Below are 24,239 nucleotides of genomic sequence, written 5' to 3' on the forward strand. Positions count from 1 at the left end.
CCCAGCCGCCTGTGAGCTGTGATATGGGCAGAGAAAGGCCAGGACACAGTGGTGATTTCCCACTCCTCAGTTATGCTGAATTTTCCACTACTGTACTTGTATACACAAGTACAGTGTGGTCAGTTATTATAGATATTTGTCATTTCTTACAGAGGGCAACTATGATTGACTACACCCAATTCTATAAAAAACAAAACTCAGGAAACCTGGCCCTTGGCAGCAATGAATCAAGAAATATCTAGGATGGTGGGGCATGAATTCTGCCAAGCAATGAACTCAGATAGGTGGGGTTGTGAGGAAGATGTATGGTTGAATATCCCAATAGGTTCACGTTGTATCATCTTGATTTAATCTAAGGACAATGAAGTGCAGTATCTCTGATGGCTTTCTTCTAACCCCTTGAAAGGTTCACTGGGGTTTGACCTCAGTTCTTCATTCTTCTTGCTGGGGCAGCAACACTCAGGGAAGCTTGAGATTTCCATAGGCACAGTACTAGGCTAGAAATGCTGAGTAGGTGATACTAAGTTATTCAGATGTTGATACCCATTTCATTTGTTCTTAACGTGGACCTAAGGAAAGACAGATCAAGGTCCTTAGAATACAAAGATCATTTCCAGTTCTTTTCTACCTTTCCTGAATGAAAGACTGGTTGGTAGAGAATGGTAAAAATTCAAGAATTGGTAGATGATGCTTTGAATGGAGGGTGGGTTTCTGTGCTGGTTTTAGACAGGTTCTCAATTACCCCATCTTGTTCTCTACGTTGCTCGTCAGGTTCACTTTGAGCTCAAATAAAGCTGCTTCTACTTTCCAACAGGTAGTCTTACAAAGGGGCCTCCAAGGACTGTGAGGACAGCATTAGCCAATGAGAATTGAGGTGTGTAACCCACAACTATAGCTTTATCTGAAAGACCCTCAGACAAAGGAGACTCTCGCTCCAGTCCTGAGGACAATCACCACCCCATGAACACACAGGACTCAGTCTTTTTTTTTTTTTTTTTTTTTTAAACAACAATTATGCATTTTATTTGTCATATTTTACATGACATTAGAGACTTGTAAACAACTAAACAATGGCTATCGGGTTTTAAGAAAATGGCAAGTGGCAAAAAAATTTTTTTTTTTTTTTTTTTTTTTTTATTTACTTGAGTATTTCTTATATACATTTCGGGTGTTATTCCCTTTCCCGGTTTCCGGGCAAACATCCCCCTCCCCCCTCCCCTTCCTTATGGGTGTTCCCCTCCCAACCCTCCCCCCATTGCCGCCCTCCCCCCATAGACTAGTTCACTGGGGGTTCAGTCTTAGCAGGACCCAGGGCTTCCCCTTCCACTGGTGCTCTTACTAGGATATTCATTGCTACCTATGGGGTCAGAGTCCAGGGTCAGTCCATGTATAGTCTTTAGGTAGTGGCTTAGTCCCTGGAAGCTCTGGTTGCTTGGCATTGTTGTACTTTTGGGGTCTCGAGCCCCTTCAAGCTCTTCCAGTTCTTTCTCTGATTCCTTCAATAGGGGACCTATTCTCAGTTCAGTGGTTTGCTGCTGGCATTCGCCTCTATATTTGCTGTATTCTGGCTGTGTCTCTCAGGAGCGATCTACATCCGGCTCCTGTCGGTCTGCACTTCTTTGCTTCATCCATCTTGTCTAATTGGGTGGCTGTATATGTATGGGCCACATGTGGGGCAGGCTCTGAATGGGTGTTCCTTCAGTCTCTGTTTTAATCTTTGCCTCTCCCTTCCCTGCCAAGGGTATTCTTTTTCCTCATTTAAAGAAGGAGTGAAGCATTCACATTTTGATCATCCGTCTTGAGTTTCCTTTGTTCTAGGGATCTAGGGTAATTCAAGCATTTGGGCTAATAGCCACTTATCAATGAGTGCATACCATGTATGTCTTTCTGTGATTGGGTTAGCTCACTCAGGATGATATTTTCCAGTTCCAACCATTTGCCTACGAATTTCATAAACTCGTTGTTTTTGATAGCTGAGTAATATTCCATTGTGTAGATGTACCACATTTTCTGTATCCATTCCTCTGTTGAAGGGCATCTGGGTTCTTTCCATTTTCTGGCTATTATAAATAAGGCTGCGATGAACATAGTGGAGCACGTGTCTCTTTTATATGTTGAGGCATCTTTTGGGTATATGCCCAAGAGAGGTATAGCTGGATCCTCAGGCAGTTCAATGTCCAATTTTCTGAGGAACCTCCAGACTGATTTCCAGAATGGTTTTACCAGTCTGCAATCCCACCAACAATGGAGGAGTGTTCCTCTTTCTCCACATCCTCGCCAGCATCTGCTGTCACCTGAGTTTTTGATCTTAGCCAATCGCACTGGTGTGAGGTGAAATCTCAGGGTTGTTTTGATTTGCATTTCCCTTATGACTAAAGATGTTGAACATTTCTTTAGGTGTTTCTCAGCCATTCGGCATTCCTCAGCTGTGAATTCTTTGTTTAGCTCTGAACCCCATTTTTTAATAGGGTTATTTGTTTCCCTGCGGTCTAACTTCTTGAGTTCTTTGTATATTTTAGAAATAAGGCCTCTATCTGTTGTAGGATTGGTAAAGATCTTTTCCCAATCTGTTGGTTGCCGTTTTGTCCTAACCACAGTGTCCTTTGCCTTACAGAAGCTTTGCAGTTTTATGAGATCCCATTTGTCGATTCTTGATCTTAGAGCATAAGCCATTGGTGTTTTGTTCAGGAAATTTTTTCCAGTGCCCATGTGTTCCAGATGCTTCCCTAGTTTTTCTTCTATTAGTTTGAGTGTGTCTGGTTTGATGTGGAGGTCCTTGATCCACTTGGACTTAAGCTTTGTACAGGGTGATAAGGATGGATCGATCTGCATTCTTCTACATGTTGCCCTCCAGTTGAACCAGCACCATTTGCTGAAAATGCTATCTTTTTTCCATTGGATGGTTTTGGCTCCTTTGTCAAAAATCAAGTGACCATAGGTGTGTGGGTTCATTTCTGGGTCTTCAATTCTATTCCATTGGTCTATCTGTCTGTCTCTGTACCAATACCATGCAGTTTTTATCACTATTGCTCTGTAATACTGCTTGAGTTCAGGGATAGTGATTCCCCCTGAAGTCCTTTTATTGTTGAGGATAGCTTTAGCTATCCTGGGTTTTTTGTTATTCCAGATGAATTTGCAAATTGTTCTGTCTAACTCTTTGAAGAATTGGATTGGTATTTTGATGGGGATTGCATTGAATCTGTAGATTGCTTTTGGTAAAATGGCCATTTTTACCATATTAATCCTGCCAATCCATGAGCATGGGAGATCTTTCCATCTTCTGAGGTCTTCTTCAATTTCTTTCCTCAGTGTCTTGAAGTTCTTATTGTACAGATCTTTTACTTGCTTGGTTAAAGTCACACCGAGGTACTTTATATTATTTGGGTCTATTATGAAGGGTGTCGTTTCCCTAATTTCTTTCTCGGCTTGTTTCTCTTTTGTATAGAGGAAGGCAACTGATTTATTTGAGTTAATTTTATACCCAGCCACTTTGCTGAAGTTGTTTATCAGCTTTAGTAGTTCTCTGGTGGAACTTTTGGGATCACTTAAATATACTATCATGTCATCTGCAAATAGTGATATTTTGACCTCTTCTTTTCCGATCTGTATCCCTTTGATCTCCTTTTGTTGTCTGATTGCTCTGGCTAGAACTTCAAGAACTATATTGAATAAGTAGGGAGAGAGTGGGCAGCCTTGTCTAGTCCCTGATTTTAGTGGGATTGCTTCAAGTTTCTCTCCATTTAGTTTAATGTTAGCAACTGGTTTGCTGTATATGGCTTTTACTATGTTTAGGTATGGGCCTTGAATTCCTATTCTTTCCAGGACTTTTATCATGAAGGGGTGTTGAATTTTGTCAAATGCTTTCTCAGCATCTAATGAAATGATCATGTGGTTCTGTTCTTTCAGTTTGTTTATATAATGGATCACGTTGATGGTTTTCCGTATATTAAACCATCCCTGCATGCCTGGGATGAAGCCTACTTGATCATGGTGGATGATTGTTTTGATGTGCTCTTGAATTCGGTTTGCCAGAATTTTATTGAGTATTTTTGCGTCGATATTCATAAGGGAAATTGGTCTGAAGTTCTCTTTCTTTGTTGTGTCTTTGTGTGGTTTAGGTATAAGAGTAATTGTGGCTTCATAGAAGGAATTCGGTAGGGCTCCATCTGTTTCAATTTTGTGGAATAGTTTGGATAATATTGGTATGAGGTCTTCTATGAAGGTTTGATAGAATTCTGCACTAAACCCGTCTGGACCTGGGCTCTTTTTGGTTGGGAGACCTTTAATGACTGCTTCTATTTCCTTAGGAGTTATGGGGTTGTTTAACTGGTTTATCTGTTCCTGATTTAACTTCGATACCTGGTATCTGTCTAGGAAATTGTCCATTTCCTGCAGATTTTCAAATTTTGTTGAATATAGGTTTTTATAGTAAGATCTGATGATTTTTTGAATTTCCTCCGAATCTGTAGTTATGTCTCCCTTTTCATTTCTGATTTTGTTAATTTGGACACACTCTCTGTGTCCTCTCGTTAGTCTGGCTAAGGGTTTATCTATCTTGTTGATTTTCTCAAAGAACCAACTTTTGGTTCTGTTGATTCTTTCTATGGTCCTTTTTGTTTCTACTTGGTTGATTTCAGCTCTGAGTTTGATTATTTCCTGCCTTCTACTCCTCCTGGGTGTATTTGCTTCTTTTTGTTCTAGAGCTTTTAGGTGTGCTGTCAAGCTGCTGACATATGCTCTTTCCTGTTTCTTTCTGCAGGCACTCAGCGCTATGAGTTTTCCTCTTAGCACAGCTTTCATTGTGTCCCATAAGTTTGAGTATGTTGTATCTTCATTTTCATTAAATTCTAAAAAGTTTTTAATTTCTTTCTTTATTTCTTCCTTGACCAGGTTATCATTGAGTAGAGCATTGTTCAATTTCCACGTATATGTGGGCATTCTTCCCTTATTGTTATTGAAGACCAGTTTTAGGCCGTGGTGGTCCGATAGCACGCATGGGATTATTTCTATCTTTCTGTACCTGTTGAGGCCCGTTTTTTGACCAATTATATGGTCAATTTTGGAGAAAGTACCATGAGGAGCTGAGAAGAAGGTATATCCTTTTGCTTTAGGATAGAATGTTCTATAAATATCCGTTAAGTCCATTTGGCTCATGACTTCTCTTAGTCTGTCTACATCACTGTTTAATTTCTGTTTCCATGATCTGTCCATTGATGAGAGTGGGGTGTTGAAATCTCCCACTATTATTGTGTGAGGTGCAATGTGTGTTTTGAGCTTTAGTAAGGTTTCTTTTACATATGTAGGTGCCCTTGTATTTGGGGCATAGATATTTAGGATTGAGAGTTCATCTTGGTTGATTTTTCCTTTGATGAATATGAAGTGTCCTTCCTTATCTTTTTTGATGACTTTTAGTTGGAAATTGATTTTATTTGATATTAGAATGGCTACTCCAGCTTGCTTCTTCTGACCATTTGCTTGGAAAGTTGTTTTCCAGCCTTTCACTCTGAGATAGTGTCTGTCTTTGTCTCTGAGGTGTGTTTCCTGTAGGCAGCAGAATGCAGGGTCCTCGTTGCGTATCCAGTTTGTTAATCTATGTCTTTTTATTGGGGAGTTGAGGCCATTGATATTGAGAGATATTAAGGAATAGTGATTATTGCTTCCCGTTATATTCATATTTGATGTGAGGTTATGTTTGTGTGCTTTCATTCTCTTTGTTTTGTTGCCAAGACGATTAGTTTCTTGCTTCTTCTAGGGTATAGCTTGCCTCCTTATGTTGGGCTTTACCATTTATTATCCTTTGTAGTGCTGGATTTGTAGAAAGATATTGTGTAAATTTGGTTTTGTCATGGAATATCTTGGTTTCTCCATCGATGTTAATTGAGAGTTTTGCTGGATACAGTAATCTGGGCTGGCATTTGTGTTCTCTTAGGGTCTGTATAACATCAGTCCAGGATCTTCTGGCCTTCATAGTTTCTGGCGAGAAGTCTGGTGTGATTCTGATAGGTCTCCCTTTATATGTTACTTGACCTTTTTCCCTTACTGCTTTTAATATTCTTTCTTTATTTTGTGCGTTTGGTGTTTTGACAATTATGTGACGGGAGGTGTTTCTTTTCTGGTCCAATCTATTTGGAGTTCTGTAGGCTTCCTGTATGTCTATGGGTATCTCTTTTTTTAGGTTAGGGAAGTTTTCTTCTATGATTTTGTTGAAGATATTTACTGGTCCTTTGAGCTGGGAGTCTTCACTCTCTTCTATACCTATTATCCTTAGGTTTGATCTTCTCATTGAGTCCTGGATTTCCTGTATGTTTTGGACCAGTAGCTTTTTCCGCTTTACATTATCTTTGACAGTTGAGTCAATGATTTCTATGGAATCTTCTGCTCCTGAGATTCTCTCTTCCATCTCTTGTATTCTGTTGGTGAAGCTTGTATCTACAGCTCCTTGTCTCTTCTTTTGGTTTTCTATATCCAGGGTTGTTTCCATGTGTTCTTTCTTGATTGCTTCTATTTCCATTTTTAATTCCTTCAACTGTTTGATTGTGTTTTCCTGGAATTCTTTCAGGGATTTTTGCGATTCCTCTCTGTAGGCTTTTACTTGTTTATTAATGTTTTCCTGTGCTTCCCTAAGTGTGTTCAGGTCTTTCCTGAAGTCCTCCAGCATCATGATCAAATATGATTTTGAAACTAGATCTTGCTTTTCTGGTGTGTTTGGATATTCCATGTTTGTTTTGGTGGGAGAATTGGGCTCCGATGATGGCATGTAGTCTTGGTTTCTGTTGCTTGGGTTCCTGCGCTTGCCTCTCGCCATCAGATTATCTCTAGTGTTACTTTGTTCTGCTATTTCTGACAGTGGCTAGACTGTCCTATAAGCCTGTGTGTCAGGAGTGCTGTAGACCTGTTTTCCTCTCTTTCAGTCAGTTATGGGGACAGAGTGTTCTGCTTTCGGGCGTGTAGTTTTTCCTCTCTACAGGTCTTCAGCTGTTCCTGTGGGCCTGTGTCTTGAGTTCACCAGGCAGCTTTCTTGCAGCAGAAAATTTGGTCTTACCTGTGGTCCCGAGGCTCAGGTTTGCTCGTGGGGTGCTGTCCAGGGGCTCTCTGCAGCGGCAGCAACCAGGAAGACCTGTGCCGCCCCTTCCGGGAGCTTCAGTGCACCAGGGTTCCAGATGGTCTTTGGCTTTTTCCTCTGGCGTCCGAGATGTGTGTGCAGGGAGCAGTCTCTTCTGGTTTCCCAGGCCTGTCTGCCTCTCTGAAGGTTTAGCTCTCCCTCCCACGGGATTTGGGTGCAGAGAACTGTTTATCCGGTCTGTTTCCTTCAGGGTCCGGCGGTGTCTCTGGCTGGGGTCCTGCCGCTCCTGGGCCCTACCCCACGGGAGCCCAGAGGCCTTATACAGTTTCCTCTTGGGCCAGGGATGTGGGCAGGGGTGAGCAGTGTTGGTGGTCTCTTCCGCTCTGCAGCCTCAGGAGTGCCCACCTGACCAGGCGGTTGGGTCTCTCTCTCACCGGGTCTGGGAGCAGAGAGCTGCTGCGGGCCGGGATCCGCGGGTCCAGGACTCAGTCTTGATGTAAAAACAAGAGGTTTACTTTGGGATACCAATGCACTGGGGCTCGACACGGTCCTCACGCAGGAGGGATGTGAGGAGCCTCGAACAACAGAAATGTACAGCTTAAACAGTCAGTTAAGATTACACAGTTTCATTAGCTCAGCTATTTCGTGCCAAGGATAACTAGGCAGATGTTTCTCATCCTGGAATTTCTGGGATAAGGCCTAAACCATATCAAGTAGCTATTTCAGTAGGAAGGACGTCTGACTTAATATATGTTTTCTTATCCTGGGGTTTCCAGGACAAGGACCAAGGATATCTGTCTTGGCAGTTGTTTCTCTTCTGGAGTTCCCAGGACAAGGCTATAGCTATGTCAGCCTATAGCACAGCTGCATTCAGTACCAAGGACATCTCACTTCTATAGTGGTCAGTCAGCTTCCCAGAGATGTTTCCTGTCTTGTAATTGCCCTGCAGTAAATATGTTCTATACCCTCTGTTCTTATGGTCAGGCAGCTTCCTAGAGAGTGGGTGGGAATGTGCTTTCTGTACTTTCTGGTCTATTGTCTAACGTCTAGGGGCTAAGCGAGGGCCAGCTTAAAAGATTCTCATGCTTAAGAAATGGCTGTACTGATATCAAACGGGGATCTTTCATATCCACTTTCTTCCAAGTCTACCAGCCATCTCAGATTGTTGCTGTAATATGACTGACAATCAAGGACACAGAAAAATAACTTGATACGCAGCAAGGACATGGCAATCATATCCTGTGTCGTTATGTAGGTTCTGGATGAGGTTTGTTCAAATGACAATATTGCACATAGCTTTATATAGGACCCATCAAATTAAGGGTCACTATGCACTGTCATAGCTAAAGTTGCCTGCTCAGAAGTGACCGCTGGATCACTCTTCTGTAACTTCACATGAGAGGCTTGTGCTTTTTGTGTTTTTTTATTTTTGTGTTTTTTTTTCTTATTATTTATTTATTTATTTATTTATTTATTGCTTTATATGTTGTCCGGAAGATAGTTCAAGTCATTGATCTGCCCCCAAAATCTGAGCTTTGCTACTAATACTGTAAACAGTATTAGTGTATGCATTCAATAAAATAACTGGTTTTTTTTTTTAGTACGATAGATGCTTTTGTGTTTTGTGGGGTGATACATGAAACAGGAGTGAAGATGCTTGTTTCTTACTCTGTCCACTGAGTTATGTCTCTAGGCTTGTCCTACTCCTTTGGCTGCATCCCCCCCCCACATCTGCTGACTATTTTATTTTTCAGATGAAATCACACGTTATAGCTTAGAGAGGCCTGTAAGCAATCCTACTTTGGTAACTTAAGTGCAAAGAGGAGAGCCCCACACTCAGCCTGAGGGTGCATTCACTGGTGGATCCAATATTTCAGTTTCCTCTCCTAACAGATCACCACGTTGTTGCCAGGACCATAATGAATGCAATTCTTTCTCCTAAGGAATCTGGTGGCAACTGTCAAATATTAAGCACAAAGCTTCAGGTTGTACCTATAACACACACCCACATCGCAACCTACCCGACAGGCTAATTCTGGGTGTGATTTCATGCACCTGCACATGATGAGACAGGAGACCTCTTTGGCTACTTACAGGAACTGGTGTGATTTCTCAGTAATCTTTAATGGGTAATATTGCTGACTGAGGAGAATTTGAGGTAGGATGAAACATTTCTGTGCAGGGATTGGGGAGGAAGCACTCATTTAGATACATAGCAATGACTTAGGTTTTTCCAATCAAGCCTAGAGCCAAATTTGGCTTTGGAAGCATGTGGTGCTCAGTGGCTATGCCACAGGGAAGTCCCCTGAAAAGGGCACATCAGCTTTTGCTCAGTACAGGGAGAACATTAGCAAGGAGGCAAAGTCTGTTATCCATGACATCAGCCGTCCCTCCGTGGACATTCTATTGTCTCCTAGAGAGACCTTGGAATCCCTGTGATGTCACCAGTACCGTTGTGACAACCAATTCCCTACTTTTTCTCTTAGTGTCCAAAGGATATATCCACAGACATGTTTGCCCGTCTTTGTAGGCACTTTGGGAGAGTTGATGTTGATAGAGAAGAGTCTAGAGTGAAGCAAATGAAACCTAAAGGTAATGATGGACACAGGACATGGGGAATGTGGAGTAAGTTCTGGGCAGTGTATGTTGAGATTCCTGTCAGGGGTGTGTGTGGGGGTCTTCCGCTGGCCTTTATAGCAATGGGCCACAACCACTGGAACATCTCCACAGATATTGAATTCCATGATTATCACAATTCCTGAAAGTCAAGGTTTTCACATCATTAGTTTCTCCATAACCACATGGAGGATATGGCAATGCCTATGCTATTATTGGGTGAACTTCTAGTCTTTACTTTTACAGTGCATTCAGTATGTTAAATTGATATAATAACACCATCAGGAGTCATTTAGGGTATAACTTTTCTGAATTAAACAGGGCATCAATGTACTTCACTTTCATTGCTTCTTTAAAATCAGTGACTATCTAACAGTAGTAAGAGGGAGAGAACTGTGCTCCTGGCCATGACCTTATATTCTTAGAACTCCTCTGACTACCTCTGGCAGACGGGGCCAATCTTACCTTCATATATTAGAGGTTCTGTGTGGCAGATATTTTTCTACAGTAGCCAAACTATATGGAGCAGGTAGAGAAAGAGCCTGTAACCTATTGGCACTTCTGGGGCATTTGTCATTTCAGTAGGGGGAATTAATAAGTCTGTTGACCATGTCCTCCCCCTACATGACTCTTTAATGCAAAGTTATTGGACTAGAGTAACAGTGTAGGATATGTGAGTATCCCTGATCAATCAAGTCATTGTGGATGCTGAATTGATGATCTGACTTCTGAAACCAGAGGGGTGAGGGTCCTGAAACCAGGTTGTAGCCTGCGTACCTGATAATAATCCTGGAGAAGGCATCTCTCTGGTACTTGTAAGCCTGTGTGGGCGGGCATAGGGAACACCTGGCTGCTTACATCTCTTGGTCTCTATATAGTAGTGGGGGAACTGTGATCCACTTAGGATGCCAGTTACACAGACCAAACTCCTTGCATGACACTGGCTTCCAAGCATGTTTTCCTGTTTGGACCTCACTGTGGTCTGTGTATGCTCTATGCATTCGCCCCATGCGGGTTCACTTGTGTTCTTCTACCCACAGAGGCCTGCAGACAGACATCATCCCCTGAAAATGTCCTAAACAAGATGCAGGCCAACGAGGAAGAGGAGAGGCTGAATAAAGAACTGGAGCTAACTACCAAGGAGAGAAATGAGCTGACAGAACGCCTCCTTTATGTGACAGGTGGATCCATGAGCAAGAGGTATGCATTGCTCCAAACAAACGACCTTGTTCTAAACCTCATCTCCCATAGAGAGGAGATTCAGAACCTGACCCTTACTGAGGAGTGAGTTTGGAAATGGACTCTCTGATTCCGCCTGTAGAAAATCTGAACTTGTGATCTGAGTGAAGATTTCAGGGATAAAGTCACTGAAGCATGAGTTCCCAGTGTACAATTGGAAAGCCCTTGACAGGTGGCAGCTTTGCAAGGTTCTAGGTGCTGTGAGTTTGTGGAGAGTCTTTGCACTTGCTAGGAAGGTGACTGAATGCTATCATCTCCTGGCAGCAGCCTTAGGTGACAGGTCCCACATTGTTCATATCAATGTTTAACTAGAAGGCCTGAGGCTCTGGCTTGTTCTTTCTTGTCTGTGTGCCTTAAACTCTGAGACAGTAATGGTGCATATATTTCTACTGATTCTCATTGTGCTCTTTCCATATTTGTCTCTCTTTCTCATTCTCTGAGTCTGTTTACTTTTCTTTTCTTGTGGGTGTGTCCCAGTTTGTGTGTCTGTGTGTGCACAGGTCTGCATGCGTATGCACAACTTTTATATGTTTCTATGTCCCTGCACACTTGGAATTTAGGGGTCTGTTTTTTGACCTCAGGATTTACCTGTATAATAGTTTCATGGAGGTGTAAGTGCTTTATTTTGGAAGCCCCACTTTCAACAGCACAGTACATTGCCTGTGTGGTCACATTTGTCTATACATTTGTATGCCTTGGGCAGATTTAAGTTTGTGGCAATATCTGGTCTCATCTCCAGAATTATGTGTACTGTCTGCCTCTAGAATATTAGTTATTCGGCTTGTAGCATTCCACTTGTCAAAACAGGAAAAATGAAATCAGAGGTTTCTGGATGTGTGTGTGTGTGTGTGTGTGTGTGTGTGTGTGTGTGTGTGTTTGGGTAAGCTCTGTGGCCTAGGCTCTTGACAGCATAACAGGTTAGAATGCAGATCCTGCCCTCCTGATTGAAAAAACTGAGCCAGGGAACCCTTTATCTGGGTGCTTAGCTCTGTTGTCCTGGGCACACAATTCCAAGTTTCTGAAGCTGAAGAAGATCCAAATATGTAGAATTCAGAAAGTGTCCTTCCAGGGCTGGGGTAGTACAGGACACAGCCTGAGTTCCTATAATCCTAAACCTCGATGTTCACTGGGTTCTATCTTCCTGGGGCCAGCTCCTACTTCAGGCCAAATCCATTTTATGAAAACTTGAAGATAAAGGAGAAAGAGGTCATGTCATTACTGCACAACTTAGACACAAAGAACATTGAACATCGTGAGAAATTTCAGGAGCTCAAGAAGGAGATTAACTTCTATCAGTAAGTACTGGTCAGAAGGGCCCATCACTTGTGGAATGGCCATGTCTGCCTCTCTTTGTTATGGACCGGAGGGTCTGCAGCTCTGGGCCCATCTCTTCTGCTGTTTAAATATCACTGTGCCGTGGGTCTTTTGGACTCAGTTTCAGTTCCATAAGAGACTGTGACTCATCACCACAGTGTGTATGCATCTTTAGAAGGCTCTGGATAGAACTACACTGATTCAGGCATCAGAGTGTTATTAGGCCGACCTGGATCTCTGGGGTCATACCAGGTTTAACAAAGCTCAATGTGTGGACCACATGGTTAGCATGAGCTCCCTTGGTTCTACTGTCCTCTTGTGGTTATTTGCTGACTACTAATTGATGTTGCCCCGATGCATTGGGCTTTCATGGATAGTTGTAGTTCTTTTGGAGAGACATGGACTCTTATTTGTGCTTGGATCACAGAAACAATTTATTCTTCCCTGGATTGGCCGTTTGCTGTTTGTGCAGCAGTCTTACATGTATGGCGATGTATTCTATGAAGTCTTTATAGGTATCTGGGTCCTGGTAGAGTTTGTGGGATTTGGCAGTTGGAATGGGAGGAAGAGGCTTCAGGATCTTACTATGCAGAGTGTGTTTCCAGCAACCTGCACAGCCGGCTCCTGATGGACCAGGCATGTATGAAGAAGAAGTTGGTCACATTGAAGCAGGAGTGCAAGGAGTTACAGCGATATTTGTTTGAGTTGAACCCGAAGGATGAAGACGAACAGGAGAAGACCAGCAACCTCCAGACCCAGCAAAATGTGGTAGGAACAAGCAGCTGAGTCAGATTAACAATGTCTGATACCATTTGCCTATTGGATACATCTTTGCTTCCCCTATCACCTTTCTAATCTCCCCACACCCAGTCAGTCACCCACCTCATGTGATAGAGTTATTCATTGCTCTGTCTATGCACAAGTATTCTGGGATGTTAACCACTCTTCAGAAACTGAATTATGGGCAATTATACTTCTCTGCCCTTTTTGAAACTGCAGTCCAGAAATGGTGACAGAGGAATAACATATCACATGACTGCATATCCCTATCACAGATTGGATGCTATGAAGAGTTTTGAACGAGTTCTTGGTCGTGTGACAAAGGTCATACAGGGGTCATGTGATGGTTGGAAGCACCTTGTAGGGATAAGAACCAAGTGCAAATGGCAAATGAGTCCTGGTCATTGGCTTTGATCTGGGTATCATGTGGCCTTCTCCTTTCTTCCTGCACCCCAATTAGGTCTCTCCCCATTTCCCCATTCTTGGTTTGCACTGGTAGAGTCTGAGGAGCAGCTTGTTCTCCCACAGTACTGTGAGGGTTGCTGGTGATGTTCCCAGCCTGCAGAGATATCAGCAATGATTTCAGTGAAAAGATCAGTGCTGTCTGTCCAATGCAGCTGAGGGGACAGAAGGCAGCAACTTGACAGCTGGTATGCATGTCCCCACCAAATCAGTGTCTTAATAGCTGCCTTCTCCTCCCAGGTCTCAGGAACTGCAGGAGACATGGCATAGGACGGATCCCAGGAAGACAGCCCCCTGAGGAATGAGTTTCTCTCTCAGGAGTTCCCTGTGACGACAATCCTCACAGTCAAAGACTTTTTGGGGGAATATTCTTCTTCTCAGATAATTTCCTCAATGTATAGAGACCCTACATTTATGTATCCGTATGCCAGCCTGTCTCATTGAGGTCTTTCTCCTCTCTCATACCGACAACACCATTTGAGAGACAACTGAGGGGACTACCTTGGCATCTCACGTCCTAGAGGAGAAACAGCACTACAACTGTGTTTCTAAATGTTCATTAAGAAAATGCTGTTAAGAAATGTTTTTGGTTATGATTTTCATTGAAGTTCTCTTTTTGTTATTTCATAGTTATATATTCTTGTTACTGTTTTTCTTTTTTTATACCATTTTAGTTGTTCATTTTATGCCTGTTTTTTGTAAATTGTATTCCTTATGAAGAAAAATTGATTTGTAACTCTTGACTCTTAAGACTATCTTATTCAAGGGTCCTTTCCCCTCCTGTAGACTTAGAACTGACAGCTAGATATGGATCTTTGCATGGTCCAGTGAATTCAAAGCCACCAAGGTGTACACAGGGTGATAGTGTCTTTTGTGTGGATAATGTGACTTTTTTTATGGACACACACTGTATGATGTAATCACTGACATACTGTATCCATGCTGTATTGTCTTCTGCTCATCCTAGTCTATATCAGTCTACAACACACATTCCTTATTGACTGTGTGCACCAGATATTGAGTAACACACACTCATGCCTGTAGAGCTGCAGAAAAAATGACAACTTTCACAAAGGATTATAGAATAATCCTAATGGAGAACCATGTGCCTCAGTTTTTCTTACAATACAGCATTAGTATTAAACCACAAAGATAATGACCATCAACGTAATTTTGGGAAATAGGTTTTTATAGGTGCTGTTTCACTTGATCATTCATATGCTGTGTTTTTTATTGTTGCTGATTATATTTATTTTTATCATTTAACTCAATGGATCTTTTTTTTTCAAATGTATGTCTGGGCCACTCCTGAGTGCATTTCCCTCATGATCCAAAAGAGGGAATAGCATTCCCCATTGTAGATGATTGTTAGGGACCATGTGGTTCTTCTGAGAGAGCAGCAGATGCTATAACCTGGGAGTCATCACCACAGCTCCTGTAGGTAGCTTTTGTCCTTCCAGGGCATGTGCTATACTAGGTGGACACGATCACCTCCCATTTAGGAGAGAGATCTCAGGAGATGTGTATGTACAGGTGGTTGAGGGGTGCCTGCTCAATGTGGTAGGCTGCTAGGCAACCAACTGAACCCCAGCCCTGCTCCACCTGCATTCTTCGAGGCAGAGTTTCTATAGCCCAGGATGGTCTAGAACGCAGCATCTACCTATGTCTTTTTTCCACTAATGCTAGGGTGAGGAGCATATGTCCTCCACACCCTTCTTTCCAAACAATGAACATGCTCATGGTCTGGTTATCACATGGCCATGAGGGAGGTAAATAACACTCAGCCAAAACAGAGGCGCATTCCACAGTCACACAGACAGCCTGGACAGATCTGACACGATCAGCACCAGGTTTGACTGCCACTACTTGAAGCAAGGTCCTCCAGTGTTAGGACAACCATTCAAACAGCAAAGAATGAACCTGTTCCCAGCATCCGAGGAGTGGGAGACCCAGAAACCCATGTGTCAATGTGGCCATTTGGAAAATGGAAGAGGGGAGGCAGGGAAGCAGCCAGAACTGGACACAGTTGCAGGGACCCAGGCAAAGAGGGAATATTGGGGCAGAGTCCATGAGATGTCAGTAGGCAACAGGCCAGCTGGGACTAGTGTGGGTACAGGGCTTCTAGTGTGGGTATGAGAGGAGCAAAAGTAGCAATGGTCAGATTCTGATGCAGCATAAAGATTGGAAGGAGCTTAGACCGTCTCAGTGTCGTATAGGGACATTATAGACACTGATGGGCAGTGTGGGGATTGCAGGGTCCCTTATAGTGGTCTCTGCAGGTGTCAGGACTCTGTCAGACCTATGACTATCAGGCAGGCTCTGAGTGCAAGTGAGAGTCACGGGACAGGCCCTGTGTACAGCCTGGTTTGGGGACATTTCCAGGTGCCCCATGGACTGCAAAATAAAGGCAAAGGACACAGGGAAGCCAGCAGTTCCCATGCACAGGACATAAATACTTGTAGACCTTTCTAGAATTTCCATAGACCATCTGTCACTAGTCCTCACTATAGAAGGCACCAGCATTCTGCCCTCTACTTCAATTGGTGAGACAGCTAGTCTAACTCCAGCAGTAAGGCCTCAGGGAAGACAGTAAGAACTCACAGGTGACCTCTTTTACTATTGAAACAGGCTCTTCCTATGGAGCCCAGAGTGACTGTAGGGTCCTAATTCTCCTGCCTCACAGTGACTGTAAATTCAAATCTACCTTCAAGAGCAATTGATTAATAGCACAGGGGGGAAGATCAGATTAAGGCTATCTAAAGGCCCCAGGGTGGTAGGATTACCAGGGTCCTAGTAAGTTTCTCCAGCCTTAATTACAACCTGAGTCAGTCCTGCTGTATGGGATATCACCTGCTGCCCAGTGATATCACAACTTGGAATTCTTTGTCAAATATAAGCTGTTATGGGAATGAAGTAGCCACACAATAAACACTGGTCTGGATACTCCTAGGTCAAGAATCCCCTGTTGGAAATGCCTTGGACCGCACCATTTTACATTCTGGATCCTTCTGGCTTTTTAGCAGATTTATAAATACAAAAAAGAAAAATGGGCATAGTAATTTAAGCCTATGATCCCAGTCATGGGAAACTGAGTCAGGGTGATGGAAGACTGTAAGTTCCAGGGCAACCTGTGTTTCTAGAAAAAAAAAAAAAGGCATGGAGAAGATTCCACTCAAGTAGAAACCAAAAGGCTTTCACATGGGGCCTGCATTCCACTGGTCAGCACTCCCATCGTCACAGCCACAGGGAGACACTGGGGAATTTTTCCCACTGTCTCTCTTTGGGATGCAGTCCACCCCATGATTCTATGTGAGGAATGCCCCAAAGGTTGCATCATGTGAGGGACCTAGATAGTTCCAGGATTGGGAGAATTCAGGAGTTTATTATTAGGGATGATCTACAGCTTTGGCAAAGCTTTTCCCTCCACATGGCAGCCCCAGGTTTGGCCCCAACAGTAAAAATAAAATCCCCCCCAAAATAATGCCAACAAAATATCACGAAGCCTAAATGTCTGACCAGTCTCCTCAAAAGTGCACAGGAACCTGACTCCACATTTAGGACCCACTATGGCCTCTGTGACCTGTGAGAAGGGATCTAATATGGGAATTAGTACAGTATGACTTATCCTTATGGATATCTTTGGTGACAATCACCACCTGACCCCTGAAAACCCATCTACCTGGGAGGCTCAGCACTCATGTCACCAAAAAAGCCCAGATCCTAGGGCCAGCATGGGCAGGAGGTGAAGAAAGTTTGTCCCTCGTGAACATCAGTTGCTGCTCCTGGCCTGACTCTATCCTCAGGAGACAATGTTGCCCCAGAAAGTGTGGGTGTCAATGGCTATTCCCAGGCCAAGGCTGGGATACTGCTGGTCATCCCCGCAGTGACACCTCACCCCTGCATTGTGTGGTCATCCCCGCAGTGACACCTCACCCCTGCAGTGTGTGGTCATCCCCGCAGTGACACCTCACCCCTGCAGTGTGTGGTCATCCCTGCAGTGACACCTCACCACTGCAGTGTGTGGTCTCCCCGCAGTGACACCTCACCCCTGCAGTGTGTGGTCATCCCTGCAGTGACACCTCACCCCTGCACTGTGTGGTCATCCTCGCAGTGACACCTCACCCCTGCAGTGTGTGGTCATCCCTGCAGTGACATCTCACCCCTGCAGTGTGTGGTCATCCCTGCAGTGATACCTCACCCCTGCAGTGTGTGGTCATCCCTGCAGTGACACCTCACCCCTGCAGTGTGTGGTCATCCCCGCAGTGACACCTCACCCCTGCACTGTGTGGTCATCCCTGCAGTGACTCCTCACCCCTGCAGTGTGTGGTCATCCCTGCAGTGACTCCTCACCCCTGCACTGTGTGGTCATCCCTGCAGTGATGCCTCACCCCTACAGTGCAGACCTTTGGGCCTGTGGCCTTCAGGATCCGGATTATCTGTTAAACTCAGTTCATAATCAGAATGTTTTGTGTTCAGCCTCTGCCTGGACTGTACTCCAAGAAGAGTTCAAGGTTTTCTGTGGCAACATCTAGCGATCAAGCCTGAGCAAAAGGATTCTCACATCACCCTGCAGGCAGATTCCCATAGTCATTTCTAGTCCATTTAAGCTGCTGCTGAAGATGCCTTGAAGGCATAGCCACAGCGACCCTGTGTGTTCAGAGGTGATGTTTTCCTTCAGGAACCTGATGCTGAGTCTTCTAACCCAGCAGGCGGTCCCTGCATCAGGCTGGAGTCTTGAGTTTCTGTGTTGTCCTGATACCACCTGCTGTGTTCTCCTGGGGCAGAATGGATCTCAGAAGGTCTGGGCCAGTCTCACTGGTTGAGGATTCTTGCAAGGCCTCATCTCCAATTCCTGAGGGAAGGTGTAGGTTAGGAGAATGCCTGGATTTGAAATTCAATGTTTTCAGATTTCAGGATTGGATGAGGGGTCCTCAGCATGTGCATGTGTCCATGTCTCTGTATGCATGCACATGCAGGCCAGGGATGGACACCAGCAAACTTCCTCAGTCACCCTACCCCTCTCACACAAAGGAGCTCTCACACAGAAGCTGTGGCTCACAGATGAGGTTGCTCAGGCTTAGAGTCCCAGAGATTCTTCTGCTGTGCTTCAAAACTTTGAGAGAGAGAGAGAGAGAGAGAGAGAGAGAGAGAGAGAGAGAGAGAGATTCTACCAGCTTGTACAACCATGCATGCACATATGGATGCCAGAGGGAAATATCCGGTGTCTTCCTTTTCGAACAGGGTCCTAATCAACTATCAGGTCTCTATATCTTAATATCTAGAAGGGGTCCCAGCATGAGCATAGCCAGGGCATACACATGCTTGGCTGTCAGTCAGGCAAGAGGCAGAGATCTTGTTCTATTTTTCATGGTTAATGCTCTTAGCACCCTTGAGGGCCTGGCGGAAAGCTGCCTGGAGACTGCTGGATCTGATGCTGGCCTAGACAGCCAGGGCTATTGATGATGGATGTCCAAAGTGGCCCTCATTCTTGGCAAACTTCTCTCTTCTAGTCTAAATGTGCTTGGGTGTTTAATGCAAGGACTGGGTTGTAGTTTTCCTGTTCTATCCTGCTGCCCCCTTGTTTTCTTCAGCGGGTCACCTGCCCTAGTGAGGAAAGAGAAGTGTGTGAGCCACAGCACCACCCTCCCATGCTTCTGCTTGCTGATCTGTGGTATCTGTTGATGTAGAACCGTTCCTGTGGCAGTCCTGTTGATGTTTGTGAGTTTTGAGGATTTACGCCAGTGTAGTAATGTGCATAGTCACCCTGGGAAACCCCACAGGAAGTTGGTCCCCAGGTTTCAGCACACAGAAGCACAGGCCATAAGAGATGCCCAGGTGTTGAAGGAGGTCCAGTAGATGTGCTGTTAGTTTCCTGTGTCTGATGCATGATTGTCCCTTGCTTAATAAAATGTATACACAAAACTCTTTAAGTGTCCCACTGACCTCTGAGAAAGAACATCAGTGGGAAGATGGCTTTGAACTCTTAACTCCCTGTTCCTTTCCTCATAACAGGTTTCTGTAGCAACCAAAGGAGAGAAGCCACCTGAGGGAAGGAAGTCCAAGACAGTGCCTAGGAGCAGAAGTAGGGTCTGGCTGTAGAGGGGACAAGTGGCTGGGTATAGGGACTCTAGGATCAGAAAAGAGGTTGCCTGGCATCTCCCACAGCAACGAAGACAGTCACGCATAGTCATGCTCAAAGGCCAGTCTGATCCAGACTGTCCCTCATTTCCCAGGCGATTATAGATGGTGTCAGGTAGCAGTTGAAAACTGGCCATCAGGGCATGATTCAAGTGTTTATTAAGGTATCATGGCATCAAGAGTATATGAGGGAATAGCCATATGTACACAGAACGACTTGCAGATCCAGAGAGCAGGGAGGGAATAGTCAGGAGCTCCTGCTTGCTGCTGCCTTAGGGGTTCTACAGAAATCCCAGTGGCACTTGGGAAGTGGAGGCCATATCAATTAGGGATTGTGGCCACATGGGGAGATTGAGACCAGCCATGTGCTGTGGCATCAGAACACTGACCAGCGATGACAAAATGAAACATAAAACACTGGTTGCTCAGCTTTGATACTGCTGACTGCTGACGTGGCCAGGGGCCATCCGGTTCACCAAAGGCTCAGCCAACAGTTGTCTCTCCACTCAATAAAAGTCAAAGAGTTGCCCAGCTCCACAACCAAATGTGTGCCCACATTGCAATGGCTCCGGTACTGTTTCACCTCAGCTGCGGAGATCTCAGGATCCATGAGTGTCCAGCACGCACACACCCAAAAGAGACAGTCTTAGGGGTCTTAGGCAGCACTGAGGGTGGTGAGCCTCTGCCTCACGGCTCAATGGCCCTGACCTTGGCATTGTTTGGGCACAAGAGAGCAAAGTGCTGGGGACAGACAACCTGCAGTCTACCATGCTGGAAGGGCATGACTAACACTGATTGATCACATCCATGTGACTACTGAAGCTTTTCCTGCTCTCTGTAGTGGTGACCTTACAGAAACCATGCACACCCGGTTTAGACTGTATTAAAGTAGCCACCATTTCAGGGTTCCCTGCAAGGTGCCATGGGATAGTAGTAGCATGAGTCTGCATGTATCTCAACAGTTTTCACTAGGGACTACACACACACACACACACACACACACACAAACACACACATACACACACACTTACTGACATGGTGCACATTCTTTGCACACAGAAGAAAGTGAGTAGTAGTGAAAACACACCAATCATGGAATTGATGGAGGGAGTTGTGGGCAGAAGCTGGGGTTTAGAGTTACTTAAAGGCCCTATGCAGGCTCTCCTTTTGTTGGATGAGAAACTTCAACTGCAATGTGGTTCTTTATTTTCTTTCTCTAAAGCACAGAGGGCTAGGGTGGATCTCAGGGCTTTGAGCATGTTCGGCAAGTGCAGTCACACTGAATTAAATCCTAGGGCTGGAACCCTATTAATCTTCTACAGAATTATAGAGCAGCCTGGATGAAGACTCTTAGCTGAAAATGTGGACAACTCAAGACAGGTACTGGACAATGGCTGTCAGACTTGACTGAAGACTGGAAATGTTTTGCTATCTCACAGGAAAAGAAGGCCCCTCCCACTACACTGTACTCTAAGGACATTTTATTCAGGATAGGATGACATGAACTATTGTCTCATGTCACAGATGTCAGCACAAAGTATCCAAGGTATTGTATGCCAATGGTGGCATCAACAGAACAAAGCACACAGTGTCATGAAGACATAAATTATGAGTTTGTGTAGCAAGACCCAGGCCTCTTCCAGGTTCTTAGATAGTAACTGAGAACCTCAAATACGGTAGTGATGTGATAGTGTGGTGTAAATCTAGTTACAACTAGTTTTGACACAGATGACACTTTTTGTGTCATGGTCAGCTTATAGTGAATGACTAGAACTAAGCATGAGAATAACCAAATACTACATTGCTTCTCTAGCTGCTGAGCTTCTAAAAGCCCTGGGGTGACAGCAAGCTTTTGTGGACATACTGGATTGGTTCTTCTGTACTTTAACTCTCTGAGTCACCTGCACTCTCAGCAAGTTAGATGAATTCCACAAATTGGAAATCAGTCACCTGGAAAAAATACATTCTCAATACGATCCCAGATTGGCCATGGAAAAAGGGTAGCTTGAACTGTCCCACCTCGGTTGGGCTTGCACAGGCTTGCTCTCCAACAGAAACCTGTGTTCACAGCTGCAGGCTGCATTCACTATGGATGCTCTTGAGGTTCCTTCCTAAACTGCTTAGATTACAATAATTTTCTTGCTAACAATCAAAAAACTGATTATGCCAAGCTGGCCTACAAGAAGCTAGTTTCTATTCTGTATTTTATCAGATGTGCAGAATACATATGGTCATCATTGATAACAGGTGAATGATCTGCTCTAATATGGACACTAAGTGATGCTGGAGGACGATCCTGACCCACAATGAGCAGTGGGGACACCAGAGCCCTGTAGGGATGCCTGGCAACCTAACACGTTGAGCACGCACAGCTCAGTAAGTTCCCTGTGAACACACATCTCCTGAGATCTCTCTATTTAATCATAGGTGATCCTGTCCACCTAATACAGTACCTCATGTGGAATAACAAAAGCCACCTGCAGGAGATGTGGTGATGACTCACAGGGTAGAGCACCTGCTGCTCTCTCAGAAGAACCACATGGACCCTAACAATTGGGTAAAGTGTGTCAGTGATTACATCATAAAGTGTGTGTCCGAGGAACAGCCACATTCTCCACACAAAAGACACTGTCACACTGAGTACCCCTTGGTGACTTTGAATTCACTTATTAGCCCAGGCTCCATGGAACATGCAGAGATCCATGTGTAGCTGTCAGTTCTAAGTCCACAGGAGGGGACAGAACCCTTGAGTAAGAATGATGGTCTTAAGAGTCAAGACATAGAATTCAATTTTTATTCATAACAAATACATTTTTACAACAAAACAGGATTAAAATGAATAAAAATATTTAAAAATATTTTAAAGTAAAAATAGTAACAAGAACATATAAATATGAAACAACAAAAAGAAAACTTCAATTAAAATCATAACAAAAATATTTCTAAAAGCATATTCTTAAGGAACATTTAGAAGCACAGATGTATTGCTGTTTCTCCTCTAGCCCACATAATGAAAGGCGGTCCCCCAAGTTGTCTCTCAAGTGCTGTTTTCTGAGAAGAAAGTAAGACTTCAATCAGTCAGGCTGGCTTAGTGGTATATAAATTTAGCGTCTCTAAGAAATGACAAATTAACTCAGAGGATGAATACTCATCCAAAAAATGTTGTTACCATTCAGGATGTTGGTCATCAGGGACTCCTGAGAAAGCAACTTATTCTTCAGGAAGCTCTCTTACTGCTGTGTGTCCAATTCCAGCTCTCTTGCACTTTCTGAGACCTGGGAGAGGAAGGCAGTTTTTCAGACACTGATTTGGTGGGGAAATGCAAGCCAGCTGTCAGAATGCTGCCTTCTACCACCTCAGTTCTATTGGACAGTCGACATGGACATTTTAAGTGATATCATTGTTGCTAACTCTGTGGGCAGGGCAAAATCTCCAGAGAGCCTCACAGTAATGTGGGCTGCCAATATGGGACCCAGACTTATACCAGTGCAAAACAAGAACAGGGCAATGGCAAGAGACCTCATCAGGTTGCAGGAAGAAAGGAGATGTCCATATGTCACCAAGGATAAAGCCAATGACAAGTACTAATTTGACATTTGCACTTGGTTCTTATCCCAAAGGTGCTTCCTACACAAGAGATCACATGACCACAGAGTGTCATTTGTCAAAGAACCAAGAAATTGTTCAAAACTCTACATAGGATCCAATGTATCACATGGATATGCAATAATATGATATGTTATTCATCTGTCACCATTTCTAGACTGCAGCTTCAAAACGAGCAGCAAAATATGCTTGCACAATAATTCAGTTTCTGAAAAGTGGTTAACTTCCCAGAATACTTGTGCATAGGCAGAGCAATGAACAATTCCATTACATGAGGTGGTTGGCTGGTTGTGAGTGTAAATTAGAAAGGTGGTAAGAGAAGCAAAGATGTATCAAATTGGCAAATTTTATCAGATATTGTTAAACTAACAGGTCCCTACCTGATAATGCTGGTTCTGTCCGTTGATGGTCTTTATCTTTCTTGTTAAAGTCAACCAAATATTTCTGGTTCAGTGCACAATCAAGATGTACCTCCTTGCTCTCCTGCTTCAGTGGGACCAACTTCTTCCTACATGTGTTCTCCATCAGGAGCTGGCTGAGCAGGTTTCTGGAAATACAGTCTGCATAGTAAGATCATGCTGGCCCTTTCTCCCATTCCTACTCCCAAGTCCCACTAACTCTACCAGGTCCCAGATACCCATGAAGACTTAATAAAATGCATCTTGATACATATAAGGCTGCTGCACAGAACATAAAGAGTTAATTCGGGGAAGAATAAATTGTTTGCTTGGCCTGACACCAATTAGTGTCCACACCTCTGAGAAAGAACATGGATCCACAACTATCCATGAAAGCCCAATGCATGGGGGCAACATGAATTAGTACTGGGCCAACACCCTCAAAAGAGGTCACTAGAACCAAGAGAAGGTCATGCTAACCATGTGGTCCACGCACTGAGTGTTGTAAAACCTGGTGTGACACCATAGGTCCAGGTCAGCCTAATAAACTTCTGCTGACTTCAATCAGTGCTATTCTCTCTAGAGCCTTTTGAAGATGCCTCGACAATCCTGGGATGAGGAAC

At 44.0% G+C, this 24,239-nt stretch overlaps 2 protein-coding genes across 4 annotated transcripts in view; one reads left to right on the plus strand and one right to left on the minus strand.

The window, feature by feature from the left end:
* Positions 1 to 24,239, minus strand: part of LOC147998836 (uncharacterized) — a 924,038-nt gene that overhangs the window by 862,727 nt on the left and 37,072 nt on the right. The window lies entirely within an intron of this gene.
* LOC147998865 (disks large homolog 5-like) lies at positions 9,499 to 14,075 on the plus strand. The gene is made up of 5 exons (XM_087595553.1): positions 9,499 to 9,655; positions 10,720 to 10,879; positions 12,070 to 12,213; positions 12,838 to 13,000; positions 13,715 to 14,075. The coding sequence occupies exons 1-5, from the start codon at positions 9,574 to 9,576 to the stop codon at positions 13,742 to 13,744; spliced, it is 579 nt and encodes a 192-aa protein (XP_087451679.1). The 5' UTR covers positions 9,499 to 9,573; the 3' UTR covers positions 13,745 to 14,075.

Source organism: Rattus norvegicus, chromosome 19 (genome assembly GCF_021556685.1).
Source record: "Rattus norvegicus strain SHRSP/BbbUtx chromosome 19, alternate assembly SHRSP_T2T, whole genome shotgun sequence".
Taxonomy (NCBI): Eukaryota; Metazoa; Chordata; class Mammalia; order Rodentia; family Muridae; genus Rattus; species Rattus norvegicus.

Excerpts from the sequence above, each read along its gene's own strand:
- LOC147998865 (XM_087595553.1), top strand. The coding sequence starts at position 9,574 with ATGTTTGCCCGTCTTTGTAGGCACTTTGGGAGAGTTGATGTTGATAGA. Across the intron at positions 9,656-10,719 it reads GAAGCAAATGAAACCTAAAG|AGGCCTGCAGACAGACATCA; the intron begins GTAATGATGGAC and ends TTCTACCCACAG. Across the intron at positions 12,214-12,837 it reads AAGGAGATTAACTTCTATCA|CAACCTGCACAGCCGGCTCC; the intron begins GTAAGTACTGGT and ends GTGTGTTTCCAG.